Source organism: Athene noctua, chromosome 3 (genome assembly GCF_965140245.1).
Source record: "Athene noctua chromosome 3, bAthNoc1.hap1.1, whole genome shotgun sequence".
Lineage (NCBI taxonomy): Eukaryota > Metazoa > Chordata > Aves > Strigiformes > Strigidae > Athene > Athene noctua.
In genome coordinates, this window is record NC_134039.1 from 13651201 (window position 1) to 13664736 (window position 13536).

Sequence of the window (13536 nt, forward strand, 5' to 3'; positions counted from 1 at the left end):
CTTACTAAAGCTTTACTGTGGAAAGTTTGCAGGCCTGTGAAGTTATCTGAACTACTTAACACAGAGTTCCTTCATAATTTTATTTTTTATGTTTTAGTATAAAGGTAAGTTTTTGGGGGCTCTGAAAAGAGAGATTCACTAGTTTAAATACGTGTGTGCAGTTTTCTTCCCAGTATACCTTTTCTTGTTCTGCCACTGTTCTGTTAGCCCAGGTCTTGGTCTCTGCTAACAAGCAGTAGCAAGCACACCAAACAGTGTAGAGAGGGACTTTTTTCAGAAGCATGCTATTCTGAGGGCTAGGATGAGCCATATCACCCCAAGCATGCCTTCCTAGCACTTGTGTCACAGTTATACCTAGAGCCAAAGAGATGACTAATTCAGTGTGTAACAGATTCCAACTGACAAGTACCTGGTAAATACTGAATGCCTTTTTAGCATTAGACAATTCAAGCAGGATATGTGCTTTTAAAAACAACTAATTATTAGCATTAACCTTTGTTTTTTTGGTTTCTTTGTTCCTTACAGAGTCAACTCCGAACTAGAAGGAAATGAAACACTGAAGATAATTGAAATAGATAGAAGAGTCAATGCCACCTCTTAAAAATAAAAAAAAAGGCCTTTTTTCTTGAGTTCCCTCTTTCCCACATATTTTCAACCAAAGCCCCCTGACTTGTCATCCTCAGTGAACCAAAGCACAAAAGAGAGGGAGTTCAACTTCTGCATTGACTGGTGAGGCTGTGACTGCAGATGTGATCTTTTGTCTTTGTAACTCCCTTCCTTACTTCACACACAGTCCCTGTCTTTGCTTTTATTCCTTTCCTGTCTAATATTGCAAGGGCAGGATTGAATTATGATGGCAGATGATGCCAGCAGTGTGCTGGTGACTGGTAGGGGTGTGTGTGTGTGTGTGTGTGCATGCACACGTCCTAATCTGAGCACAAAGACATTCTGTAGAAGGGTGAAATACCCAAAACCGATGGGAGCATGTAGGTGATAGGTTTCTTGGGAGAAGATAGTTGAAAGAGGAGATGCAGCCTGATGCTGCTCAGAATCTAGCCACAGCTCCATGCCTACTGGTCTATGGCACTTGAGCCTTTTGGGGGGATTGAGAAGCACGTGTGTAGCCTGCTTCTGAAGGGGCAAGAAAGGGTCCTGTTACTGCTGAGTTAACAGCACAGGCAGGAGAGGGGTGGGCAACGTTGTTGCTGATTTGTCCTCCCTTAGCTCTTTCTCTTCTCCCCTCCAGCCTCTATCATTTAGTGGGGTAGGTTTCTCTCTGGGTTGAAAGCAGTCCTGGTAGGCTTCCCTACTGCTTCCACCCTTGTGGAATTCAAGCAAAGATCAGTTCGTGTCTTGTCACACTTTGTGTGGGAGACTTGCACTAGTTTAACTAAATCTGTTAGAAAGCAGGTTTTGTTAAATTTATGCAATGTTTTGGATGGATATCCTTTAGTCTGCTTAAGGCAAATCTGTTTAGCTTAAATCAGTTCCTTCCCAACAAACTAAATCAATGGAAGGCTTAAACCAGAAGTGCCTCCTGAGAGGACCATATGGATTTAATTTATTGGCTTCTAGATGCATTGATGGAATTTCTTATGTAGACCTGGTCTCAGATTGTCCTGGGTTTTTTTTTTCCTTGCCATCTTCCTGTTACTGTTGTAAATAGTATTTATTAGCTTTGCAAATTTTTCTTCAGGCAGTCGCAATGAAGAGAACTGAGCTTCCCTAACCCTGCAGATGATCTGGTCAAACTCTGAAATCAGACACACAAATATCTGAACACCCATTCCCACCCCCCAAATTGAATAGCCCTAAAATAAAGCTATGTGTCTTATCTTCCTCTTACCTCCTTTTCCAGAGATGTGGTCTTAGACCAACTGCTTAGCTGGAAAGACAGGGGTGCAGGTAGCCCCAGCTTGGCACAGTTCAGGCCTGGAGGTGGTAGATACTGTATTAACTGTATGGCAAGACAGCCTCTAACCTGAGGAGTTGAGTATGTAGGCAGGAGACAAGGCACAAGAGGGATGAGATGGGCACATAGGGAGGTGAAGTGACTAGCCCAAGTTCAGTGGAAAAGCCAAGATCAGTATTCAGGTCTGATACTGGTCCAGAACTCTTCTCCCTGCTTTGTTTCCTCCTTGTCCCATGTAGCTGTTGCCTTTAAGGGTTCTTCCTCTCTCAGTACCCTGGTCCTGCCTTTGCCCGAGCTGTGCTTCATGCAATTTGTCCTTGCAGTGGCACAGTCATACCTACCCCAGGATTTGAGCAGGGTTTTACCTGATTACTACAGAAGGGCACTCAGACTCCATTGGGGATGGATTTAATGTGAAAATCTTAGTTCAGCAGGCTAGCATAGCTACTTTACAGTTTACCAGAAGAAGTCAATTTAGAAAAAGAATAAAGAATTTTGAAGCTCTTTCTTCTTTAATTTTTTTCCTAATGATAAATAAGGGAAAAATTAACCTAGCCTTACAAGTGATGTACTTACCATGTACAGTAGGTATTTCCTGCAAGTATTCTATTTTGTAAAATACTGGATTTGTATTTTATTACAGCTCTTGCCATACCAGCTCCTTTCTTGTTCTTTATTCTCCTTAGACTTTCTTCCTTCGGTACCCTATTTGCTGCCCTCAGGCCTGACTCAAAACTCAGTGAAATGAATGGAAAGACTTCAATGAATTACAGGGGTCTGTGGATCAGTCCCCACTGTGCTATTTTAAGAAGGAGTTTCACATTTGTGATAGTGAAACATGTGCCTGACTCCATGAGCTAGTAATGAGTTTTGGTGTACAGATGTACTTTCTAGGTAATGCCCTATTCTTCTATGCAAGTGCCTTTTTATTATTTTACCTTTGGTGGCAATGAGAGGAGAAATGCTGTTGTAATCTATTTTGCAAGCGTTCCCTCCTTGGCATGGGTAAGTCTCCTCCCTAAAGTCTCTTTCCCTTCACAGTGATCATGTTGGGTCCTCTGAACCATTCCAGTATCCACAAAGAACTTTTGTATGTTGAGGGTTTTTTTTTAATGATTTAAGGCTTCACGTAAATAGTGAACACTGGTGAGTGCCACAGGAGATGGTGGCATTGCTTAGCCACATGAGGCCAGCAAAGTGACAAGAGAAAGTTGAGACTGACCCTTTCATTACCGTATGGCTGGTCAGTGTGAGTGGGCAAGGTCATAGCTTAGAAAATTCCTTAAATGGTCTTTGTTTTCAGAGCACCCATGGTTTTCCACCTCTGAGGGCAACTGAATGGTTAAGTCTTCTGCAAAAGAGGCCCCAAGCTGTGGAGCACAACACTGCTCTTACTAGTCTGCAGTTTGCACTGTGCATAGGTGGGAGGCTGCTCTGCCTGAGCTCATGCCCATTACCAGTGAAACGGATCACCTCTCATTGCAGATACAGCTGACTCCACAGTATTAAACCCAGAATTGAATTACTTCTCAATACTTAAAGGACAGACGATCTTGCAAAACCCGAACAACCCTCCCTCTCCAGAACCTACTGCACTAGTCACCATTAAAGCTTTGCCAGTTTGTTTGCTTAATTTGTGCATGATGGTTCAGATCTGATTGGGAGATGGTCATGTTTTCATCTGGAGCATTTTAAACTGGCCACGGTCTGGGTCATGCCTCAACTAATTCATCCAAGCCAGTATGGCCATACCAATTTTCTTGTAACTGTTTGATAATCTATGTCTATAATCTTGATGTGTGTAATCCTTAAAGTTATTTTTAGGTACTCTTTTGGGGAATCTCTTGACCTAGCACACACATTGCTTGGGGATTTATTATATTAAATATTATTTCTTATTATAAGGAAAAAACTTTGCTTTATTTTGGTATGTTTGTGATCATTTTTCTTCGAGGGCCTTAACAGAACTAAGTTTCTCTGCTAGATACTAGGGGCCAAAGAATCTCCTGTCATCACCTACCCACAAGCTGTTTTGCATCAAGGAGCTCACTGTGTCCAGCGGCAGTTTATGCCCGTGTACCACACGTAGCAGGGGTCAGAGCAGAGAGCACACATGCAATTGCACTGCCAGCCTCCGCAGTCCAGGGGTGACCCCGGTGTGAATGTTGATGCGCTGCAGACCACATGGAGAGGCAGTTGTATGTGTCCTGTGTTAAGGGCGTAGGGAAGGAGTAGTAAGGCATATTCAGGGAGAGGGAGGATGCCAGTATAAGTGCTTTTAATTAGCTCAGCTATATTACTTGAGGTCTTAGCCTTCTGCCAGTATCCTTTTTCCCCGTGATCAATCACTTGGTGCAGTAGAAAAATGTGCGTGTGTGGACAGGGTAGGCAAAGGCCTTATGTGCTACTTAATTTCCATTTCCACTAAAGGACTTAAGTGATCCTTAGAGTCTTCAGCTGTAACATTATGCTGCTTGTCAGCACAATTTTATACACACTAGTAAACTTACCTTTTGGCCTATAGCTTTAAAGCATGTCTAGATCTGTCGGGTCTTTGCTTCTAGGGAGATAAGCTACAAAAGAATGTAGGGCATTATTTTATATATATATATATATTTTAAAAGTATCAAGCACAGGGCATGTGACAGTTCTAACCTTGTTACCAGTGTGTAGATAATGTTGGTTTTTTTCCCCAGGCTATTTATAGTTCTTTGCTGCATTTCTCTTATTTCATCTGTACCATTCAGTGTTTTTCAGCAGCACAGACTAATAATGGATTAGGCTGAGGTTCTTAGGCCAGATCCCAGCTGATACAATGCAGCACGCTTCTCACCGCTTTTGGAGGCTGCAGGTCTGATTTATACTGGCAGGAGACACTTGCACATCTCTCTGTGTAACAATGTATCTCAATGTATTTTTGATTTTTCTAATGCAGGGCTGAAAATTAATCTAAAAACTTATTCTTTTGGTTTTGGTTGGTTTTTTTTTTTTGTTCCTGCTAAAGAAACCAACCCACCTCTCCACTCCCATCCTCCCAAACTATCAGTGGTGAATTCTGTCTAGACGCGTTTAGAATGTAGGTCAAGTAAATGAATGATACTAATTGCTACGTTGGGAGGGATTTCCACTGAGTATTTGGGCTCCAGATTCTAGTTAATGCCAAGAGGCCATTGTACAAAACCCACGCAGCTAAGAACAGAAGTATACGGAGTATTTTTATACTCTTGGTGACTAAAATATTTCTTTTTCCAAGTCACTAATTAAAAAGGGAACATTTTGTATTCTGAAGGTGAAATGGTAGGTCAGTACTTTGTAACTACAAAAGTTATACTAGCCTACATAAGTAGTGTACTGCTATGATGTGTTGCTGGTTTGCACTATAGTGTTAAGGATAAACAACTTCGGGGGTTGCAAAGATGAACGAACTGGCTTAACATGTTAAGGTTTTTACAAATAAGATGTAAGGGATTCAGTCAGTGGGCCAGGATATTGTAGGTTTTTCATGGCCAATAAAATGGCAGTGGGCATCCAGGGATATGTTGAGGGTGTGATCCTGTCAGTACTGCATTGCTTAGGTGATCAGCATCTGTTGGAGACTCCAAGATTGAGAGGGAAATTGCCATTTGCTTTTGTAGTTTTCATGTCAGGCCTTTTTCTGCTTTACCAAGGTATATGTATGAACTGACTTCCTATGTAGAAAAGAGTGCGTCTTGCAGGAAACTCTCATGGACTTCAGATATTCTTTATTACCAGTAGTCTCTTCTCTGCCCTAAAAGCCCATCTCCATACTCTTCCTTCAAGAGCTGGAACTGAATAGGTGAGAAAAAAACATGGGAAAGCTGGATTGGTAGATCTAGCCTACAGAAGAGATGAAAGAAGTGTCAGGTGAAGGGACTCCTGACATCACAGGGAAAACTTCTAGTTCTTGATTCCATAAATCAGCAGTGATAGTCTTTTTCATTAGTTCTGCCCTTGTTTTAGCTTTACTCTTCCTCTTGCTCTTTAATACTGTGCAGTCCTATTTACGCATATCTGACCTTTATGGTATATGCCATTTTCTCTTCCAACAAGCAGGTAAAAATCTTTTTGAACTTTAGCAGCTCGTAATTAAGTGAGAAAGAGGGAAAAGCAGAGGCAAGTAATCAATTTATTTTAACAGAACTCTGCTTGTATCTGACTTTGCCATATCAGATTTTAATTCAATGGTGCTGATGTAATGGCGTCTTGCTTTCTCCATTTGTATAGTTAGCTGGAATGAGTGTGAGCATATGTGTATCTGTGCACGTGTACATGGTGAGCAATTAAAAAAACCAAAAAATGCAGAGTTTTTTTTTTTTTCTGTAGTAAGCATTGCTAAGTAAAGGCATCTACCCAAACACACAGGTAACATTCCACTTGGTTCAACAGAAAGTCCAGGCATTTCTCTCTGAAACCTGTTCACATTCCCACATCACCAAGCACTCATAAAACTGTGGTGTGAATTGCTGTCTGAAGTCTGTCCTGTTAGCAATTTTTGACTGAAAGTTGTTGCACTGTGTCATTTTGTGTGTACGCATAGACTGTCTGGCCTTTCTGTAGGACAGCTCTGGCTTGGTACAAAAAAAATGATTACTTTAGGCTTTATTGTATCTTTGGATATCATTTTTGTTCTGCAGAATTATGTCTTTGAATGCTTTTTTTATTTTAAATGGTGTAAGCTAGCCTTAAAAATTGGCCCTTGGGAGCTGACAGCTCAAGGAACACGACTTGTTGAGCTCATCTTCTGAGAGAGGACCTAAGGATTGCCCCCTTCGGCCCCCCCCCCCCCCCCCCCCCCCCCCCCCGCAGCTCTACTGCCCTAAGCACCCCAGGGGTGCAGTGAAATGCCAGCGAGGGCCATGCTGTGATATCAGTACATCAGTTTCCCTGAGATTCCCTGAGCCTTCCAAGGGTGAATTACCTGGTGTTACCCTCTTCAAGAGAAATACATGTCGAGGGCCAAAGCCATTGCCTTGGGCCATGAAAACAATACCGTGTGACTCTGAGTCACTCTGTGTGTGACACCCCTGAGGCATTTCAGCTGATCTTTCCCTTTCCCTCTGTTCATGTGGATACAGTATGGGTTTGCACAAACACTTAAAACTATCTAAGATGAAAAGGGCAGCAAAAGCACACCCCCCTAAACAACTTGGTAAACTGCATTGGAGCCTCTTCTGACTGCAGATACCTCTGTTCTTTTGCCGTAAGTCTGTTTAACTCCGTGTCTGTGTGTTCAATGGCCTCTCTATTTTTGTACAAGTGCTGTCATCTGGATACGGTCCCACTTGATTGTTCACACTGCAAACATGTCCATTGGGTGGAAAGAAATTGCTGGTTTTTCCTTTTTAAAATTGTCTGCTTGATTCTACAAGAGAACAGACTACCTGCTTTTGTAGCCTAAATATGTATGTAGCTAAGTATGTTAATGCTTTTCATTTCTTGCAAATAAATATTTTCTGTAGAAAAAGCAAGTACAACTTGTTTGCTTTCCTGATGATTGGAGAAGGTCTGGTCCCTTGGCTTTCCCAAGTCCAGCGCTGTGTGCACTGTGTCTGTCTTCAGCATGCAGGACCCCAGTCATTTAGCACATTGCTAGACAGAGAAGGTTAAAAGCAACAGTGGGGAATTTTGTTGAAGCTGGCTGTCCCTTCCCTTTTTTGAGATTAGCGGAGAATTACATCTGTCAATAATGGGTGGCAATTAGGTGAAGGCTGATGGCATTTAATAATGATAATGGCACTTGAGTGCAACTATGCAATACAGCTCCATTAATATTAAATTCTCTGTAAAAGTGAGATCCAGGAGGGCTGACGCTCAAGGGGGCACTACCTTCAGCCTAGTGATACCAGTATGCTAGAGCATGCTGGAGCCTCATTGCTATGGGCCACATCCCCTCTGGAAGGTGAGGCCTTTCCCGGCATTGACTTTACACTGGGCAACGAATTGCTGAAACCAAAGTGAATTCTTAAAAGAACTCCTTCTGCTTTGGCTTTTAGGAGTTGGGTCCTTTGCTGCCCTCAGCTCCTTCCCTTACCCTTACCCCTGAGATAGCTGAAGAAGCTGCTGTTTGCCTGCGCAAACAGTCAATATTATGTCCCGCAGCCCAGAAGCAGCATCCAGCCAGGGGATAGAGTTGACCTTTTGCTACTTTGAATAGACATGGAAAAGACAATACCTAATTTCTTCCAGTTTAGGGACCCTGTTGTGTCTTTGCTGGCTATCCAGGGAACTTGGTGATGGATGGCCTAGTGCAGACATGAAAATTACCCTGTGCAGAGCTGGCCTCACAAATGGTGTAGTCATTTGATTTACGCCAGTTTTCTACTAGAAAGAGGGACCTCATATGTGAGTACCATGCATCCATATAATAGCAACCAAGAGCTTACCTCCCACAGGAGGTACTAGTGATGGAAGTAATGGTTCCAGCTTTACTGAACTGAAAACGGGAGTATGACAGATGGCTTTGGTGTGCCTTCTTTTAAAGGCCTCTTAAAGAATGCTGATTTAGAGGTACGGGAGGGCAGTGTACCATGAAAAGCAGAACACCCTGGCCTGCACTAAATTTGTGGCTGATGTGGATTTTCAGAAATGCCTTGGTTTGGGGCTAAAGAAGTTAAAATAGCAAAAGAAATTGGCAGCAAAGGGAAAAAAAAAAAAAAAAAAGCTCTCCTAAGGTCTACCCTGGTGCTTTTAACCCAAGGATTGCCTTTGCTGCCCACCACCATTCACTATCACAAGAAAAGGAAATTGGAAGGAGAGGTTTATTTTTTGCCTACCCAGTCTTTTTGGTCTGTCCCATCGCACATGCAGTCTGTGTGCAGTGCTGTAACAGAACAGCTCTCCCAAGTGGAGCCCACTTTCAGCACCAGAACATACAATCTAACCCCACCTTGGTCTCAGCAGATGCCGAAGCAGCTGTTTCTCACAAAATTTGGTCCCTGTACCTGAATGAAGGTCTGTGGTGCTTCTTCTTGGAAGGTGGGGGGAAAAGGGCTTTGCTTTGTCCTTGAAGTTCTGCTTCCTGCTCCTTTGCACTCACTGTTTCAGAGGTACTGCAGCTGCCATCTTTCTCCTGCTGCTGGGTGCCCATTGCTTTCTGAACAGGCAATTTCATTTGCCAGAACTATTGATTCAGGGCACTTGTTAACAGCATCAAACCATACATAACATTTTTAGAGGAAAATCATTAGTCTGTGACTGATCGGGGAAGTTACTCTTGGCTTGGTTTTAGCTGAGCTCAGTTCTTCTGAGCATACCAAACACTGACTGGTGATTAACAATTGGTTAAGAATCTCCTCGGGTCTCACTATTACCCTTAAAGCATTGTACAGCAGGCAGTGCTGCAGGGAGTCTGTTATTAAAAAAGAAACCCACATACAATGGAGAAATGCTGGGTGATGAGCTGTCAGCCTTGCTACCTATCACCCTCCAGTACATGCTGTTCTTTGAAAAGCATGTTGCTGTTTGAATTCAAGGCTAAATTTCTATACTCATTTCTCAGGCTGATTCCCATTGCTGGGCAGGAGGAAGGGTGTCCAAATGCAGTTTGCAATGCCCCTCACAACATGGTGTGGGTAGTAAATCTTCATCCTTTGCTGTTAGGTATATATATATATATGTTAGCTATTATCTTACAACAGCACCCCTGCAGGTATTTCATGGCAGATTCATCACTGGTGCTCCCTTTCCTGGTTCGTTTGCTTTGAGTGTTTTAGAAATACAGACCTTATTAGCTTGGAGTTTAGAAGCAGTGAGTAAAAGCTTGCAGCTTTGTCATAAATAAAATTATTCTGCACGAACCATGTCCTGTAGAGGAAGAGCACTGGATAAGGGCCGAGCAAGTGAGCTTCTGGGTCTAGTCCTGCTCATGGCATGCCAGTGAATTTGGTTGACCCTTCTCCGTGCTTCAGAGTTCTGGTCTGTGAAATGGAGCTCAGTGGTGGTTTCCTCCTCTCTGTAAAGCATGCTGAGATTAAGCAAAGCAAGGTGATCCACCCAGTTTATGCTTCAAAAAGTGATTAATTTGATTTCTCATTTTCTTGGCGCTGCCTCCTGTGGGCTTCAAACGGTCCCCACAGAAGCCAGGAATGACTTGTTTAAATTTTTATAAATAAATTAATCTTAAGTTGTATTTATACAAGTTCTACATGTTGCTATAAAATTACTTTTTTGTGTATCTTGAGTAAGGAGGAAATTACAAGTTCTGGCCCTTATTTCTGCTGTGATACAGCTGAGGAAAGGCAACCGCTGTAGAGTAAGTCCATGTCTGTTGGGTTGTCTCACTTCTGCTGTCTAAAGAAATGCTTAGGTTCTGGTTAGCCCTGTTGGTTTGGTTTTTTTAAACCTATTTGGAAAAAAAACCTGATCTGTGGCATTTGTGATGGGGCAGCACCCAAGCACTTCCAAGCCAAAATCAGGCCCTCATTGTCACCACCACTGAACACCTTTGCAACAGGAATTTCTAGCTACAGCAGCCTAAATGCAGAAAGGGGTGCAATGCTGCAAAATAGCTGAAAAATGGTTAAAAAAAAATAGTATGTAGCAGAAAGCAGTAGCTTGCCAGAGAGCTAATTGGAGCCAGCACTGGCAGAGATGCAGGGTGAAGCTGCTTTGCCCGGCGGGGTGATCTGCTGAGGTCAGGGCAGGTCATTCCATGATAAGCCTCAGCATCCCTCAGTTACCCAATGGATAAGCAGTGCTCCACTTGAACTTCAAATGCTGACCAAAAGTGAATGTTTTTATGGGCATATCTGTTGGCACTGGATCTGGGAAGGAAAGCTGGCTGCAGGTTCAGACATGCTTTAAAAAAATAAAATTTGGGGGATGTAAATACTTATACACTCACATGCATGTGTGTATAAATGTAAGTATTTTTTTGTTTGTTTTCCTGGAGGGTGAATGCTGAGGGTTATCCTGAGGTTGAATTTGTATGACCTTAAGAAATATGGAGCATTTGAAGTAGACTTCTCACTGTCTAGTCTGGCACACCAAACAAATAAGGTTGCCTCGCCCCTTTTTTCCCCACTCCCCTATTTGATATATCCACCTCTTTTCCATTAGGAATAGGATTTTCAGTCCCTCCCGCTCTAAATAAAACTTAGCGCAGCACGCACAGGCTGTGCACACTGGAGTGTTCAGAATGGGATTTAACAGGCATGTGAGTAATGGAATAAACCTCCTTCCCTTGGCTTTACTCCAAAAGGCTGAATCCCCTCTGTTCTCCTCATTTCCTCTTTCATTCCCACTATCCATGCTGCTATTTTGGCAAGAAGTTTCCACCCAGGAGAAAGAGCTCCCCACCTGCTGAAGCTTGTCAGCTCTCCCAGGTGAGCAGGGGAGTCACTGAGGAGTGATGCGAGGTGCTCCTCTTAACCCGACCACAGCCCAGTCCTTGGCATTAAGAAATGAGATCCCAGCTGTGGGAATGCAGGCTTTTGCCAGCACAGTGATCCCAGATACTGTCAAAATCTGCTAAAAATCTATTTCTGTGCTCATTCTTTCCCTCCTGATGCAGTATGTCTGTAGCCACATCTTTGAGCAAACGTGATGCTCTGATGAAGTTTCTGCTGTTGCTGCCCTTCTCAAACCACGGGAATTGACAGCTATGCCGCAGGTGTAATTGTGTAAGCAGGGCTTTCCTTCACGAGCCTCAGATTCTGTCATAATTGCTTATATTCAGACAAAGGCATAGGAAGTCATTTTAGCACTTCATGTTGCAAATGAGTCACGCAAATTGCAGCAGTCAGAGGAAAAACAGGTAATCCCAGAGCACAGTGTAAATGTGGTCATGTGGGCAAAATGGTTACTGTCAAGCAGGAGCTACAATAGGCTTTATGCTGGAGGAGGAGGCCGTGGCTCAGTGGTGTGGATGTTCGCTGGAGGCGGGGGTAGGAAATTCTCATTAGTTGTTAGGCTTTGCTCCAGATGCTCTGGGGGAGGCGGATTGGTTTGCTGGGGCACAGGCCTCAGCGCTGTCCTTATGCAGACCAAAGGCTAAAAGAGTAAAACTGTGGGATGATGCATACTGTTCTGCTCTCCAAGTGCAAAATTAATTTGCAATTAAAGTATTTTTTTGCAGATGCCATTGGCATTTTCTCATAGCAACAGACCATACGGTTTTCACCAACGACAAAACTTTGAAGATACCATTGGTGAGGGAGGGGCTTATGGCACTGCTCCCCATCCTCAAAGCTGGCTGTTGGGCTAGGTCTGAACTGGTCTGTGACAGTTCCACCTCAAAACGGCTGTTTATTTCTGCAAAAAATAGTTGTCACATGCTCTTAAATTGGACACTTTCACTAGCAACATTGGCTGCCGATTTCCATCGAAGTTCAGCTGAAGACTTTCCAGCTGAGGTCCCAGGTCTCCATGGAAAAGGCATCAATGGTTTCTGTAGAGCTCCATGGTGGTTTGCAGATCTCTGCATGCAGCTCAGAGCAGGATCCAGACCTTCTTTTAGCAGTTCTGCATAAGAGATTTAGTTTTGCTTCTAATAAGCCATGGCTTAATTGTGCTTTCTTCTATGTGCTTCATTAGTAGCTAAAGTACCCTGAGGTTTGGGGGAGAAAATTCATATATGTTTTGGGGGAAGCATATGTGCATGTAGATAATATCTGCATTGTTGAGGCATAGGGATATAGTATAGTTTTGAAAGTTGGTTAAACTTTTAAATGCTTCAACTGCAGTAGAAAGATCCACTTTTCATCACCCTTCTCTACTGCCAACAAGGGAGAGGAAAACATTAATTGGCTGGCTTGGAGAGCCTGTCATTGCTGAAGCCGAGGCAAAAGATGTATACACAATATGTGCTAAGTATGGAGAAGCTGAATCTTTAAATAGGGTTGGAGAAGGAGCCAGAATCAGGTATAAAGAACCTCTTGACTGTTGTAAGTCTGACGGATGCCCAAGATTTTGCAGCAGTTGCACACTGGTGCATATGGGCTGCAGGTAAATGCTGTTACCTCTTGGACTTTCCATCACGCCACCAGCTGTGCTGTGGCACCAGGATCATGAAGAAGGGGCAAGGCCACCCAGGGACGCCGTCCGTGAGAACAGGGGGTACTGAAGTCTGTTCCTGTAGGGTTTGCCTTCTCTGTAGGGTGTCATTGTTCGTCCTTCTCTTTTTTTCTTAGATCTTTCTATTTTGGATTGCATTTCCTTGGAGAAGTTCTGGATGCAGAAAATAAAGCACTGCCTGACCATAATTCCTGCTATAATTTCTGCATAGTGCCAGACCTTGACCTTTCCTGTACTTTTTAATCTTCTTGTCACTGTCGGCTGATGTGCTGAACTATCCCCACGCTGACGCCTCCCTGGAAAGTTTTTCCTCAGCCTCCCCCAGTGAACGAAAGACAGAAATGGGGAACAAGGCAGGAGGACAATTAATTTTCCTCGGGGGCACCGTGATGCTCTTTGGAGCTGGGTGCTTTGGTTCCGAGCGTACCGAATGGAGATCGCCTGGGAAAAACATTCGGAGGGGATGATACCGGGGGGGCACGGGCTGTAGGAGGAGGGGGCACCGCGGGGCGCTCGGGCCGGGTTGTGATCGTGACGCCGGAGGGCGCCGGGCACGGTCGAGGCCGGGACCTGATCCGGCAGCGCCGGGT

The 13536-nt window shown here is 43.6% G+C and overlaps 1 protein-coding gene across 3 annotated transcripts in view; it reads left to right on the top strand.

The window, feature by feature from the left end:
- Nucleotides 1–7393, top strand: part of CREB3L2 (cAMP responsive element binding protein 3 like 2) — an 83101-nt gene extending 75708 nt beyond the window's left edge. For all 3 annotated transcript variants that reach the window (XM_074902024.1, XM_074902026.1, XM_074902025.1), the window contains exon 12: nt 526–7393. In XM_074902024.1, the coding sequence (XP_074758125.1) occupies nt 526–601 (76 nt within the window). In that variant the 3' untranslated portion in view covers nt 602–7393. The remainder of the gene's footprint in view (nt 1–525) is intronic.
- Nucleotides 7394–13536: the final 6143 nt, after the last annotated feature.